This window comes from Neofelis nebulosa, chromosome 1 (assembly GCF_028018385.1).
Source record: "Neofelis nebulosa isolate mNeoNeb1 chromosome 1, mNeoNeb1.pri, whole genome shotgun sequence".
Lineage (NCBI taxonomy): Eukaryota > Metazoa > Chordata > Mammalia > Carnivora > Felidae > Neofelis > Neofelis nebulosa.
Window position 1 is genome coordinate 128737749 of NC_080782.1, and position 13782 is coordinate 128751530.

At 45.3% G+C, this 13782-nt stretch overlaps 1 protein-coding gene and 1 long non-coding RNA gene across 4 annotated transcripts in view; both read right to left on the reverse strand.

Moving 5' to 3' along the window:
* Window positions 1-13669, reverse strand: part of PCBD2 (pterin-4 alpha-carbinolamine dehydratase 2) — an 80243-nt gene extending 66574 nt beyond the window's left edge. For 2 of the 3 annotated variants that reach the window (XM_058736153.1, XM_058736148.1), the window contains exons 1-2: window positions 13153-13669; window positions 9763-9894 (exon numbers count right to left, since the gene is read on the reverse strand). In XM_058736153.1, the coding sequence (XP_058592136.1) occupies window positions 9763-9894; window positions 13153-13236 (216 nt within the window). In that variant the 5' untranslated portion in view covers window positions 13237-13669. The remainder of the gene's footprint in view (window positions 1-9762; window positions 9895-13152) is intronic. The other variant, XM_058736157.1, reaches the window with a different exon arrangement.
* Window positions 1383-6389, reverse strand: LOC131515455 (uncharacterized). Its single transcript, XR_009263599.1, has 2 exons — window positions 5823-6389; window positions 1383-4729 (listed from the first exon to the last, which is right to left on the reverse strand). It is a non-coding gene; the product is annotated as an uncharacterized LOC131515455 (long non-coding RNA).
* Window positions 13670-13782: the final 113 nt, after the last annotated feature.

Genomic DNA, 13782 nt, shown 5'->3' on the forward strand with positions numbered 1-13782 from the left:
GATCCCACCACAGGTAGGCTCTGTGGCTCTTGGTGGGAAGACCATGTGGCTCCCTACCTGACCCTGACTGGGTCTGCTCCAAGTGCCCAGTATGTGTCCACAGCCAGGGCCGCAACGGCTGAGGACAGGGCATTTCAAATTAATCTGATGAATGATATGGTAGAAGGCCACAATCCTGTCTTGCTGGTTGAGAGCACAGAAGCAAACAGATTCATTAGTGGCGTTTGCTGTTTTGATAGGATTGACTTTAACGATACAATAAATGACCTCTGATTGCTCAACAGTGATTCCTGGGTTACTCTTAAACAAGTACAGCTTTGTTTGTTTTAGCTGGTGAATAGTGCCTTTCTCAGGGAAGTGTTGTCAAACCCATTTAAAGTAGAAAGTAATCCAACAGGTAGTCCTTGGAAAAAAGATATCTCCTAGGAAAAAATAAAAGTAAAAACAAAAACAACTTTCTGTATCACAGTAGGATCTAGAAATGTTGCTGTAGGAATCAGAGATGTGAGCTGACACCCACTGTGACATGACCCAGTATGACCAAAAGCAATCCCGCCGTCTCAGTCAGCTCCAGGGTCCTTCTGTGAAATTCAATGGATTAGTTAAAATGGCCCATTCCAACCTGGATCAGAAGGGCAAGGCAATATGACGGTTAATTATCTGCAAAACATGGGAGACCATGTACTGGTCTGTTTTGTTTACGAGGGTATAGGAAAAAGAGCAGAACATAAAGAGCTTCAAGCCACGGAAGAGGCCCCTCACCCACCTGTCCACACTGGTGGGCTGAATCCCTCCTGAGGGCAGAGGGCAAGTGGTCACAGCACACCCCCAGCCACAGAAACAGGAGTGTGCCATTGTATTTGCTGCTACGGAGAGCTGACTAGCTGTTAAGGCCGCTCCTTCACGCACCCCCAGATCCATTTTTGAAAAAGCTGAATTTAAGTTTCTATGTCACCCTAATTTGGTGCCCTAATGCACCAAAACTCTGACAGAACTCTTGCTTTGCAAACCTGAACACTGTTTTCAATGGGCTGCTATACTCAAGAAAAACAGAAACAGAACAGAGCAAGACCAAAATACATTGAAGTTATTATTTAAGGCCTCCTTTAAATTATTTTCTGTAATTATTGAGCCAGCAGTCCATTGTTATTAATTCATATTCAACTTGTTTAAGCGGTCCCAGTAACACAGGCGGAAAACAAATGCCTCGGTAATTTCCTAACTTTTGAGTGTTATTTTCTTGTCAGTTAAATTTAAAGCAACCCATTTCTGACCACATTATACCAAGTTAATCTCATCTAAAGTGCTTCACAAACCCTAACAGCTACGCTAAGGTTTTATACTAATGAAAGCAATTTACATGAATGAAATTTATGTCAATGTATTTCATGAAAAATTTTTTATTTTATAATAATTATAGTAGTTATATGATAACATCTGTTGATATTCACAGTCTAAAGCTGGCAAAGATTTAAACCCACAACCTTTTCCATGCATCATGTACATTATCTGTGAAAAGCAATAAAAAAAAGCAATGAATGCATTAATCATACCAATATCATCTGCAAAGCATAAATCTGAAATACCTTTCACGTCAGCTCTAACTGCTTTTTATTTTTTACACACCTGATTTTACGCCATCTGTAAAAGGGCAAGACAAAGACTGCTGAGGAAATTATATTTCTTGGCTGTTTGACTTTCACAAAATACTCAGGCTAAGTTCTGTAAACAGAAGATTTACTATACGACGAAGAAAAGCGATGCAGTTAAAAGTCCATTTTTATTAAAAGGCGGTGTAGTGGGCACGGCATTTTCACACTGCACTGTGGTGTCACATTTGCATTTTTGACACCTGTTTTACATTTCCCCTCGTCTATTACATGTGTTTTTACAAATACACATCAGGTCTAAACTTAGTTTATGAGATAAACAGCAGAAGCAAGACTCCAAATGATACCATCTTAGGCTCGAATCTCCCTACCCTGAAGGGCACCGACCCTGGTGTCCCAGCCATCGCCTGACAACATCAGCATCATCCTGCCCCTGGCTCCCTGGAAACCCAGGAAAAACTCCAAAGCGAACACTAACATGGAAATACCACACCGATATTTTAATTAGCTCCTCAAATGTTAGGTAAAGTTTGCTGAAATGTGTCTCTCCTCTCCATTCCAGTGGTAATGAAGGACACTTCCTCAGGTTTCTAGTCAGCTGTGGCTACAAAGCCTCTCAGTGGGCACAAGTTAAGCACAAGCTACTATGTGGTTAGGTAAGCAGGTAGGTTTTCACTCTACCTGGCTCCCAGACACAAACATATTACCCTCTGTGTTAAAAGCAAAGGACACTCTCTAACCTACATGATGCCTCAGTCTCAGGTACATCCTCCTGGGAGTGTTTCCCTACCCTCAACAGGCAGAACAAGTATCCACCTTCAAGAGTCGTCAGATGTGACATTTATATTATTGCAGTGCTGACTCAGAACTTTGATGTGCACCAGGTTCTGGCTTATGATAATGAGCAACGCAACCTGAATTAATTTGTTCACAATGAGAACTGGTAAGAGTCCTGTCCCACTGAGAACTGTTAAGATTTTCATTAACAGTTGTCTTTGTTCTGGTATCATCAAGCTTCTGACTTCACTAAGTGTTTCAAAATGTTAACCATGAGCCTATTATCAAATTCCTCAATAAAACATTTTTATAAAGTAAGTTCAGCAACAGTAATTTTCAAGTGCTCTATGGCAGGAGCCAGCAGGCAGGAGCTCGGGGGCACAGGAAGGGGAACATTTTACAAACCCCAAACTCACATATGGTGCTTAGTGCCGCTGGATGCACGAAATGGGGTTCCCTGGCACCACCACTCTCACGGCCCAGGCCATTCAGAGGGGAGTGGCCCTCCCCACTCCCCATTCTCTTGATGGCAGCAGTCACAGCAAGCAAATGTGATGAACGAGATGTCAAAGACGTGAAGCTTGGATCCTGCCTGCAAGCCGTACCTGTGACACACCATTAGACTGAAAAGGGCCATTTTCCGTAGGTCAAACTGGCTGAGTGTCTGCCAGTTCATATGATTCGTTCTAACAAAATCAAATGCTTTGAGTGCGGGTCCGCTGGAGGAAGAAGAGACAAGAGACAAGGCATTCCTCCAGGAATGCAGGGAATCACAGTTCTTTCTCACAAAGCTCAGTTCCTTTCCCCAGAGTCAACTGGAAACCCTTTGGATCCTCCACCTGGAATTCTCCGTTCGCTCAAAAGATACCAAACCAGGTCAGGTGTCCCACTGCCACTGCTTACCTATTCCTGATACTAAGCTTCTTTCCATACTGAACAAGGGTGGGAGAACGGGGACAGCCCTCCCAGGGGGTTGTGCTGCCCAGCCAGCCCTGGAGGGCTCCACCTGCTGGCTTCTGGAGAAGCTGTTTCCTGGGTTCCAAAGGCTCACCTCCTGGACCTACTTCCACAGCTTCAAACTGTGCCTCATTTTGTAAGCTACCGACTTGTCCACACACACGACAACGCCTAACAAAATTTACCTTTACGGGACACTCACACCCGCATTTCTAACTGACATTCTCTTCTTTCAACACAGTCGCCCCTGCAGTTGCCAAACACCTAAGAGTCAGTTTGTCTATCACTTAGAGGCCTCTCCCTCCTTAAGTCTACATGAACAGAAAAAAGGCAAAACGCCCTTACAAATGCTCACCCCACCCTGTGTGAGTCCAAGCACTCCAAGTATGGAAACTTCCGGCCTCACGTCCTGGCACTGCTATGCTCTGACCCCTCAAGGAGTCTCACCATGCCGGTCACACTGACCACCAACTCTCAACACGCTGCGGCTCGGGGCGACCCACCCCAGGGAAGCACAGCAGCTATCAGCAACAGAAACCTATGGCCATGTCATCCACCGACGCAGCTAGAATCCCTTGGGTATTCTGCATTTATAGTCTCTAAATATTTGCACCTGCCTCAGCTATTAACATGAATGTGGACTACTTGGAACTGACCATATCCTAGAATAAAACTACTAAGAAAAAAAAAAGTTCTAATATATTTTGCTTTCTACTTATTACTATGGTAAAATCTAGAATAACCCAAGCTTTGAGCAATAGGTTTTTCACCCAGGGTCACTAAAAATCTTTCTGAAACGTATGATTCATTTTCTATGGTAATAAAAGAAATGAATTCTAAAGCAAACTGGTAACACCATTTTACACACTCTGCATAAGCAAACCATTTAAAAACTGTAACACCTAACCTAATGTAACCTTACTCCTGAAGATTTATTTAAGTAAAAAGACTATACAGAGACCTGAAAAATGTTCGTAACCTACTAAGAGGATTAAAAAGAATGTAATTTTACCTGTATGTTCAGCCAAGAGTTTTTTTAAATATATGCTAACACTCAGTGTGGGCTGTGTTAAGGGAGAGAGGGGACCAGTTCTGAGAGCGGCTCACTCCGTTTACAGAGTTGAGGACACACAGCGAAGCCATGGGGAGGTACTGCCACTGGCAGGAGGGCACAGACCACAGCAGGTCTCCCAAACTCTCACCAAGGGCGGGGCTGCTTGAGCAAGGGAGACATCATCTCATCAAGGTGTGCCTGGGGCACATGGAAATGCCCACTCACAAAATATTCTAGGCCAACATCCTCATATATCCATTTTGCATCCATGGAGCACAGTATCTAGAAGATAAATTTCTAGATTAGACAATGGGTATGTGCATCTTAAAAGCTGATACACACCGCCCAACTGCCCTCAAAAAAGGTTATACCAACTTGACACCTCCACCTCTTCACCATCCATCACCCACATCACCTCCCTCCTTACCAGCTAGATTCCAAGCTCCAATGTTCTTAATTCCTGCCTTGCACACACCCTTATTTCCCCTGCCCCTCAGTTCCTAAACTGGACTCATTTGTCACAAGTGCAGCCTTTATTAAGCCCAACTCCGTATCTACTCGAAGCCTGTGCCCAAAGAGCTGAACATAGCTGGACAAAACACACAAAAATCTTCCCTTGCAACATACGACCATAAATCTCCAGGGACACTGAAAACTGCCCTGAAACCGACCACATTCCCCTAATTAGTGGGCTGCCTTAGCCTGCAAGGTGGCTACCCCACTCTTTTTCCTATCTTCCCAGATTTCCAACACTCCTCCCACTCCTGTTCATTCCCCATTGAAAACCTCACTGAAAAAACAGAAACTATCAGAAGAGATGGTTCTACCTCTACTTCCCAGGACAAATGTAGCAACCTACCTGCACCTAATATGCACACATCCTGCCTTTTCTCCTACGACAAAGGACGTACCAGGTGCCCAGTGCCTCTACTTGCCCATTCCATCCTGTGCTCTCTTGCCACCCACGTCTGTGCTCTCATGATTACCCCTGCTGACAGTTCTTAAACCAGCATCTCCATCCTGAGCTCTGATCTCACATACCCAACTGCTGACCCGGTAACACCACTTGGGGACTAGTAAGTATCTCAAACCTGCCATGTCTAAAACAGGATTCGTAACTCTGTACCCTGCCTCCCACCCTATCATCCTCAGCTCAGTAAATGACGTCCTTCACCCTATACCTTGTACCAAAACCAAGGGACCATGCTTGCCTGACCCCTTCCCCCAGAGCCAATCTAACAATAAGTCTTGATTGTTCCTTCTTCAAAGTACATGAGGAATCCTACATTTCTCTCCACTCCACTGCTACCTCCAGGATCCCCCATCACCACTTACCCAGCCTACCACAGTGGTGTCCCAGATGGTCTGCCTATTTCCACTCTGGCCCTCCTACTGTCTATTCATAGCAGAACAGCCTGGGAAACCTTCTTAGAACATAACCAAACCTTGGCACTTGTCTGCTTGAAATCCCAGTAGCCTTCCCACACAGACTAAAATCTAAACTCCTCACCATACAGACAAGGCTCCAGTGCTCTGGCCACTCCCTCTCCTCAGCCTCATCTCCTACAGTCTCTCCTTTCTGCTCACTCCAGAACACTATCTTTCTGGCACTTCCTCAGTCAGGCCAAGATCATGCCTGCTTCAGGAATTTTGTACTCACTTTTCTCTCCTTCAGGAATGCTGTTGCTTTGGCTGAGCTCCTTCACATGATTCAGGCCTCAGATGTCCCCTCCCTAAAGAGGGCCCTCCAAACCAGACCACTCCATCTTAAACAGTGCGTACACTCCTCCATCAGCCTGCATTCCAGTATCCTACTTTACGCTTCTTCATGGCACTTAGCTCTACCTGAAATGATATTATCTACTCGTGTAGATATCTTCTCCACTAGAATGGGAGCTACATGAGCTAAGAATTGTGCCTGGCACAAAGAAGATGTTTAATAAATATTTGTTGAGTTAACAAATATTACCTTTACAATAAAAATTAAGCTGATTGTTGGCGCCTGGGTGGCGCAGTCGGTTAAGCGTCCGACTTCAGCCAGGTCACGATCTCGCGGTCCGTGAGTTCGAGCCCCGCGTCAGGCTCTGGGCTGATGGGTTGGAGCCTGGAGCCTGTTTCCGATTCTGTGTCTCCCTCTGTCTCTGCCCCTCCCCCGTTCATGCTCTGTCTCTCTCTGTCCCAAAAATAAATAAAAAACGTTGAAAAAAAAATTTTTAAAAAAAAAAAAATTAAGCTGATTGTTAAAATTTAACTGCATGAACAATTTCTACAATGTGAGTCAACTCTTGGCGGAGAAAGACTAGAAAAGAAGAAAACCTAGATGAGAGGAGTTACAATGGGATTTTTTTTAATTTACAACATCCTATTTTAGTGTTTTATATTAATAAAAACCAGTATCTTTTCTGCCCTAAATAAAAGGTAAGTGAGGATCTATCAGTGCAAGAGGGTCACCACTCTAAACATCACTTGTGAAAAAGAGAAAGGCGACTCCTGATGTCCGGGAGCCGGCCTGGCACTCACACCAAGGCACTGGGGTTAAACGTGAACATCAACGCCAGACAAGGCCACTCTGCTACTGTGATGGATTCAAACAAAAACAAGACCACCCTGCAAGGTTATGTGAACACAGACAAAACGTGAACACTGTCCACACCACAAAATACCAAACACCCTCCTCTCCCAGCTAATGAATGATTTCTTTCCCAATCTCAGCTTTGGCCCCACTTTAGCCTAACTCTCCCTACTGGTAAGATGTATTCAAATACTGAAGCATAGAACTGCCCATTTCTGACAGCATCTAATCAGACTAAACCATCTTTCCAACACCATCTCCCTGAGATGCTCCGCAGCTCCCTGTGGTGTGCAATCTCCCTCACTGCAATAAGAAAATAAGCCCGGCATGCTCAACGGAGCCCAAGGTATGTCCCTGGTGAATCTGGGCTGGTGGGCACCGACAAGTGTCATAACAACAGATGCAATTACAGGCCATTGTACATGCAGAAGTCATAAGAGACCTAGCTGGAAAACTGACCCCAGGATATAATCTCTTGTTCTCTGAATACATTCCCTGACATTAGCTGATTTTCCTGCATGTGCCTCTTTCTCCCAAAAGCTGAGTGAATTGGGGGGGGAGGGGGGGGAGGCGGGGAGGCAGTTAAATAAAATGTCCCGATGAATAATGTTACAATTAATCAAGGACACCCTGCACAGCTTCCCTTCCCTCCCATATCTGAAAGTTACCCCAAGCACAGGGTTAGAGTGTGCCGGACCACTGACTCCTGGGCAGAGCCTGAGGCAACACTACTCAAGTACTTTAAGCCACATGTTCAAGCCCAATAAATTAGCCCAGGCTTAAAGAAGTCAGGCTGTACACATGTAAGAATTTTAATAAGCCTGGAAAATGCTACCTAGAGCTTATGCACGAGCTTACTGTACCAAGGGGATTCCCTGCCACCAGCCACGGAGTGCTAAGCCCCTGACAAGAGCTGTCAAGCACATGGGGCAGCAGGGACAGGGAGTCGGCGTGGTCCAGGTTTCCTCAGGAGTTGGAGACTTAGAGCAGAAGGCTGGCAGCCAGATGGATGGAGAGCAGAAAAGGGCATGGAGCTCAGCGGAGCCAACGGCATTTACTAGGAAAACATGTCGGAGGCTTCGTTCGTGGAAATCTGGTCCTCACACACCCTTCCAGAAACCAGCAAACACTGTAATCAATGTCTGCATTTATCAAATGCCTGTTTGTACCCAGTACTGTGTCAGGTACAATAGAGAGTTATTTAAGCAAACATGGTCTCTGCCTTCTAGATGCTGACACCTAATATAAACAAAAACAATAAATCTGTCCAGAGGATTACCAAACTAACTGAACAAACATGAAATAGTCAAAAGTACTGACCTTGTATAAACGCAGTGGAGTGAAAGCTGCAGGGTAAGTCATGGGAGATGACTCTCTAAAGAGGGTGGGGCCCTAATGGAACAGTTACCTTGTTAAGGCTGAGTCTCCAAGGGGGGAGGTTAGCTTTTAAGAAAAGCTGCAAGAGCTGGCTCTTGGGCTGGGGGAAAATGAGCCATTCAGAGAAGAGGGTGCAGCTTGGGGGTTGATTTAGAGACTGAAATACACGTACAGAGAGAAAGAAAACTTGACAAGTGTCCAAGAAAAGTAGGGGAAATCAGTCAAACAGGTGTATGTTTCTCAATCGCTTTTACTCTGGCCCTCTTCTGATAAACATAAAAAACTCACACTATCTTTTTTTTTTTTTTTTTTTTTAGCTTATTTATTTATTTAGAGAGAGGGAGCACAGAGCCAGATGCAGGGCTCAAACTCACAAACCGTGAAATGATGACCTGAGCTGAAATCAAGAGACGCTTAACCAACTGAGCCACCCAGGTGCCATCCATACTACCTTTTAATATTATTTAGAATTTGAAAGGATGGGAATGCAAGCTGGTGCAGCCACTCTGGAAAACAGTATGGAGGTTCCTCAAAAAACTAAAAATAAAACTACCCTATGACCCAGCAACTGCACTACTAGGCATTTATCCACGGGATACAGGTGTGCTGTTCCGAAGGGACACATGCACCCCCATGTTTATAGCAGCACTATCCACAATAGCCAAAGGATAGAAAGAGCCCAAATGTGCATCGATGGCTGAATGGATAAGGAAGATGTGGTATATCTATACAATGGAGTATTACTCAGCAATCAAAAAGAACGAAATCTTGCCATTTGCAACTATGTGGATGGAACTGGAAAGTATTATGCTAAGTGAAATTAGTCAAAGAAAGACAAAAATCATATGACTTCACTCACATGAAGTCTTTAAGAGACGAAACAGATGAACATAAGGGAAAGAAAACAAAAATAATATAAAAACAGGGAAGGGGACAAAACAGAAGAGACTCATAAACATGGAGAACAAAGAGAGGGTTACTGGAGGGGTTCTGGGAGAGGGGATGGGCTAAATGGGTAAGGGGCACTAAGGAATCTACTCCTGAAATCATTGTTGCACTATATGCTAACTAATTTGGATGTAAATTTTAAAAATTTTTTTAAAATTTTTAAAAATAAAAAGAATATGAAAGGAAACTATATATCCTAATCAACACCAACACAATGGTTTCAGAATCTGATTTTCCAAATGACAAAAACAATTCCCTTCCCATACATCTGAGAATCACCTGGTTAGATGATAGCACCTGTCAACAAGGACAGAGCAACTACCATTGAATTCTTGAGGAAGAGAGGATTTGGATCCTGGATTCACATGGGACCCCAAAACCAGTAGGATTAAAAAAAAAAAAAAAAAAGTCACAGCCTAAGGTGACACAAACAGACGACGGCACTAGCAAGAATATGTAATTATTACCTGATTAAAATTTTTGAAGGAGAACTCTTTGTAGATGGCATCTCTCTCATTTAATTCTGACCATCCTGCTGCTTTAAGGTCATGTATAACTTGGTTCCTCTCCTCTGCAGTCAAACAGTGAACATCTGCAGCCTATGAAAAGAACACATTTAATATCTGAAATGTAGAGGTTCAGTTTAATTACAATAAACTCAAAGCTCTTTACCTTATGGAGAGATATAGGAAAGCAAATCTTAAGGGCAACAATTTGTAACCACCTTTGGCTCCTCTGTTCTAAAAAATAGACAAAAACAAGGCTAACTACATATAAAATCAGCTGTCTCCATAGAATGTTGTCTCACCACACCTTTTTGTTGCCTCAAACTTCACAATTGTGTCTCTGGTTTATTACAGATACAACCATTAACCATTAACCACTGGTCGTCTTACCAATGACCATTACGGATGGCCAGCATTCGAGGATGTGGGAAACTCGCTAAGCACATCCATGCAAGAAAACCCTGCAAGTCCATTGTCAGGTCCAGAATTAGAACTCAGGGCTCTAAACTCCAGGTCTACTGCTCTTTGGATGGTCCCATGTCACATTAGTAGCAGCCTTCACTGCTTACTCACATGGGTCTTAGCTCTCTGGGTTCACTATCCCCTTTCAGATCTGATGAAAAACTAACCTCCAGAGGGGAAAAAAATAAATGCACACTTAACACAGGATTTTGGATAATAACTTCTGGGAGTCCATCGATCCTCTGGATTATAGGTAAAAAGCCCTAGCCTAAGCAGAGTGAGTTTTTTCAGGGCACCAATAAAACAAATCCCTCCAGTCTGGCCAGAGCAGTGTCCAGTTTGGTCCTACTCACCCTGGTGATGAAATTCACAGACCCAGAGTTCTGTTGGTTAACAGGCCCACACTTCTCATGCTATCTGTTTTTTAATTGAAAGAACTCTAAACATCATGGCCAGAGAAAGAAGAGAAGGACACTCTAGTGGCAAGTCAGAGGAGCTTACTTCTCATTCCACCATAAATGCCTACCAATACCTCCTACCTTACCTATCTGCAGGGCTACTGATGGCTCAGGTGAGAGAGGCAATGTCACCCAGAAAGACAAAACTAACACAAGGACTCCTCATCAAATGGCAACTGGGGGCTTAGTTGAGCCCACTTTCAGAAATCCTGAAATCTTTTATCACTGACATTGATGTGATTAAGATGGCAAAGTAAACAAACCTACTTTAAGGTAACTTATTCTAGGGGCGCCTGGTGGCTCAGTCGGTTAATCACCTGACTTTGGCTCAGGTCACGATCTCACAGATCATGAGTTCAAGCTTTGTGTCAGGCTCTGTGCTGACAGCTCAGAGACGGAAGCCTGCTTCAGATTCTGTCTCCCTCTCTTTCTACCCCTCCCCAACTCATACTTTGTCTCTCTCTCTCTCTCTCTCTCTCAAATAAATAAACATTTAAAAAATGTTTTTAAAGAAAAACATTCTTAAAGAAATTTTCTTAAAGAAAAAATGTTTTCTCTAAGAAGGGAAAAAACGGTTGCTAATGAACTAATTTTCTTGTTTCTCTTCCTTGCTAGGTCAGCTACCCTTCCCCCAACTAACAAAAGAGAAAAAAATTTTAAGCTCTTAATTAAATACAAACATTTAATGACTTATTATGAAATCCATTTACTATTAAGAACCAAAACTGGGGAGCCTGGGTGGCTCAGTCAGTTAAGCGTCCGACTTCAGCTCAGGTCACAATCTCACGGTCTGTGAGTTCGAGCCCCGCATCAGGCTCTGGGCTGATGGCTCAGAGCCTGGAGCCTGCTTCCAATTCTGTGTCTCCCTCTCTCTCTCTGCCCCTCCCCCGTTCATGCTCTGTCTCTCTCTGTCTCAAAAATAAATAAACGTGAAAAAAAAAAAATTAAAAAAAAAAAAAAGAACCAAAACATCTATTCATTAGTTTTACACTGACCCACTATAGGAGATCATGTAAAATTCTTATTAGTCACCTAAATATGTTGTCAAGTCAGATCATAATGGAAAAAAAATTAAATTTTCTGTGTCCACACTGAGTAGCTGCAAAGAAAACTATTAACCATGCTGGAGGTAATGCAGCAGTCACCTGAAGTCAGTGGAACATGCTGAGCTGCTTTTGTCCACATTCTCTGCCATGCACATCTCCAGTGAAGTCGGTGGTTTGCACTCTGTGCTCACCACAGGTGTCTGCGCAAGAAGAGGGACATGTCCAGGACTGTGAAATGGAACCACGTCATCTATAACACAGATGGTCCCCCTGGAGACACACCTTCTATAGAACCCTTTGTGGTGGACTTAATCTTTTTTTTCTGCAGGAGATGGGGAGAAGGACAGGGAAAAGCATAGGATTTGGAGAGAACACACTTGGGAGAGAACACACATAGGATTCGAGGCCTAGCTTTGTTCGGCTGGGAGATACTGAACAATCACTTAGCTTCTCTGAATACTAGTATCCTCCTGTCTATGGCGAGGGTATTACAACATCTACGTGTCGACATTTTTTGAAAGACTTAAGTGGAAGAAATCTTGATTGTGAAGGCACCCGGCATAGAGCCTAGCACGCGGCAGCCACTCAAATCATGTCTGTTTATTCTTTCCTCTGAACCCTACAATTTTAATCATCAGCACTTTGGGAACAGGTAAGCCTCAGCCCACACTTAGGTGTCAGCACTCAACTTGTTTTCTCACCTTAATGGTCACGAAACAGAGTGCTTATCTTCCTCCATCATCGAGCTATTTTAAATTTCTCTTGTTAAACACCTTCAAACTGCCAAAGGGTTCTAACAAGCAAGCGAAGATGAAATGGCAAATTTAATGCAACATTCTCCCACTAGGTGGTGCTGCGTGTTAAAACTTGCCATCAAGTTAATTTACTCTAATACATTAATTTCTAACTCAAGAAAACTGACGGAACGCCGCGCAGTAGACGAAAGAGGAATAGACTTGTCACGCCAAAAAAAAAAAAAAAAAGATAATTTATTAATAATTCCTCCAAAAACATCACACCCAAACAAATGAGTTAACTCAGCGGGTTTCCGGCGAGCGCGCCCTGCCGGAGCCGGTTCCTGCTCTCAGCGAGCGCACAATCTAGCGGCACAGCGTCTTTCGTCATTTCAAGTGACTCTAAGCATCACATAGTTTTACAACTACTTTTCGTACTTTAACAAAACTCGTCCTCGGTTTTTGTTTTTTGTTTTGTTTGTTTTGTTTTTGTTTTCCGGACAGCAGTTTTCGTAGCCAACGACGGGATCTGCAAGCCAGGAGAAGACGATGGTGCCCCGCACCCGAACGCCTCCCCATCAAGGTCCGAGGCCTTGGGGGGTGGCCCGGGCCCGTCCCTCCGCCTCCCGCACCGCGGGCCCCGGCACTCACCTTGGCCGAGAAGCCTACCGCCCGGCCCCGCAGCATCTCGAACAGGAGTCGCAGCGGCCCCCGCGCCCCCCGCGCCGCCGCCATAGCCACGGGTCGAGGGCTGCCCGGCGCGCTGCCTGCGCGCCGTCCGCTGGCGTCCGCGGGGCCCGGCTGGGAGCCGAGGACAGTGCGGAGGGCCCTCAGCCGCCGGTCAAGCCGTACCGCGGGGCCCTGCGCGGCCAGCCCCGGAAGGCCCCCGGGAGCTCCGAGGCCGCAGATGGCGCTGGCAGCCGACTGGCCGGTGCGGCAGGCCCCCGCAGGCCCTCGCGCTCTCAGGTCCCGCTCCGCGCCCGTCGCTTGGTGCTTGCACGGGATTCGTTTCGCTCCCGTGCGGCAGAGGGGGCCGGCTAGCTTGCGCGCCGCGTTGCGTTGGGCGCTCAGGTGTGACCGCCGGATCGGCTCTTCGGCGTCCGCCCCGCTGGCCGCACACTCACGGACAGCCTATGCCGAGTTCACTCCTGGGCGGTGAGGCGAAGAGCCAGCGCCGGCGGCAGGACGTCGCGGGCGGGGACAGGAGGCGATGAGCTGCGGGTGGGTGCTAGGGCAACGCTCCACTTGCTGCTCGCGGAGGGCCAGGAACCACAGTGGTTC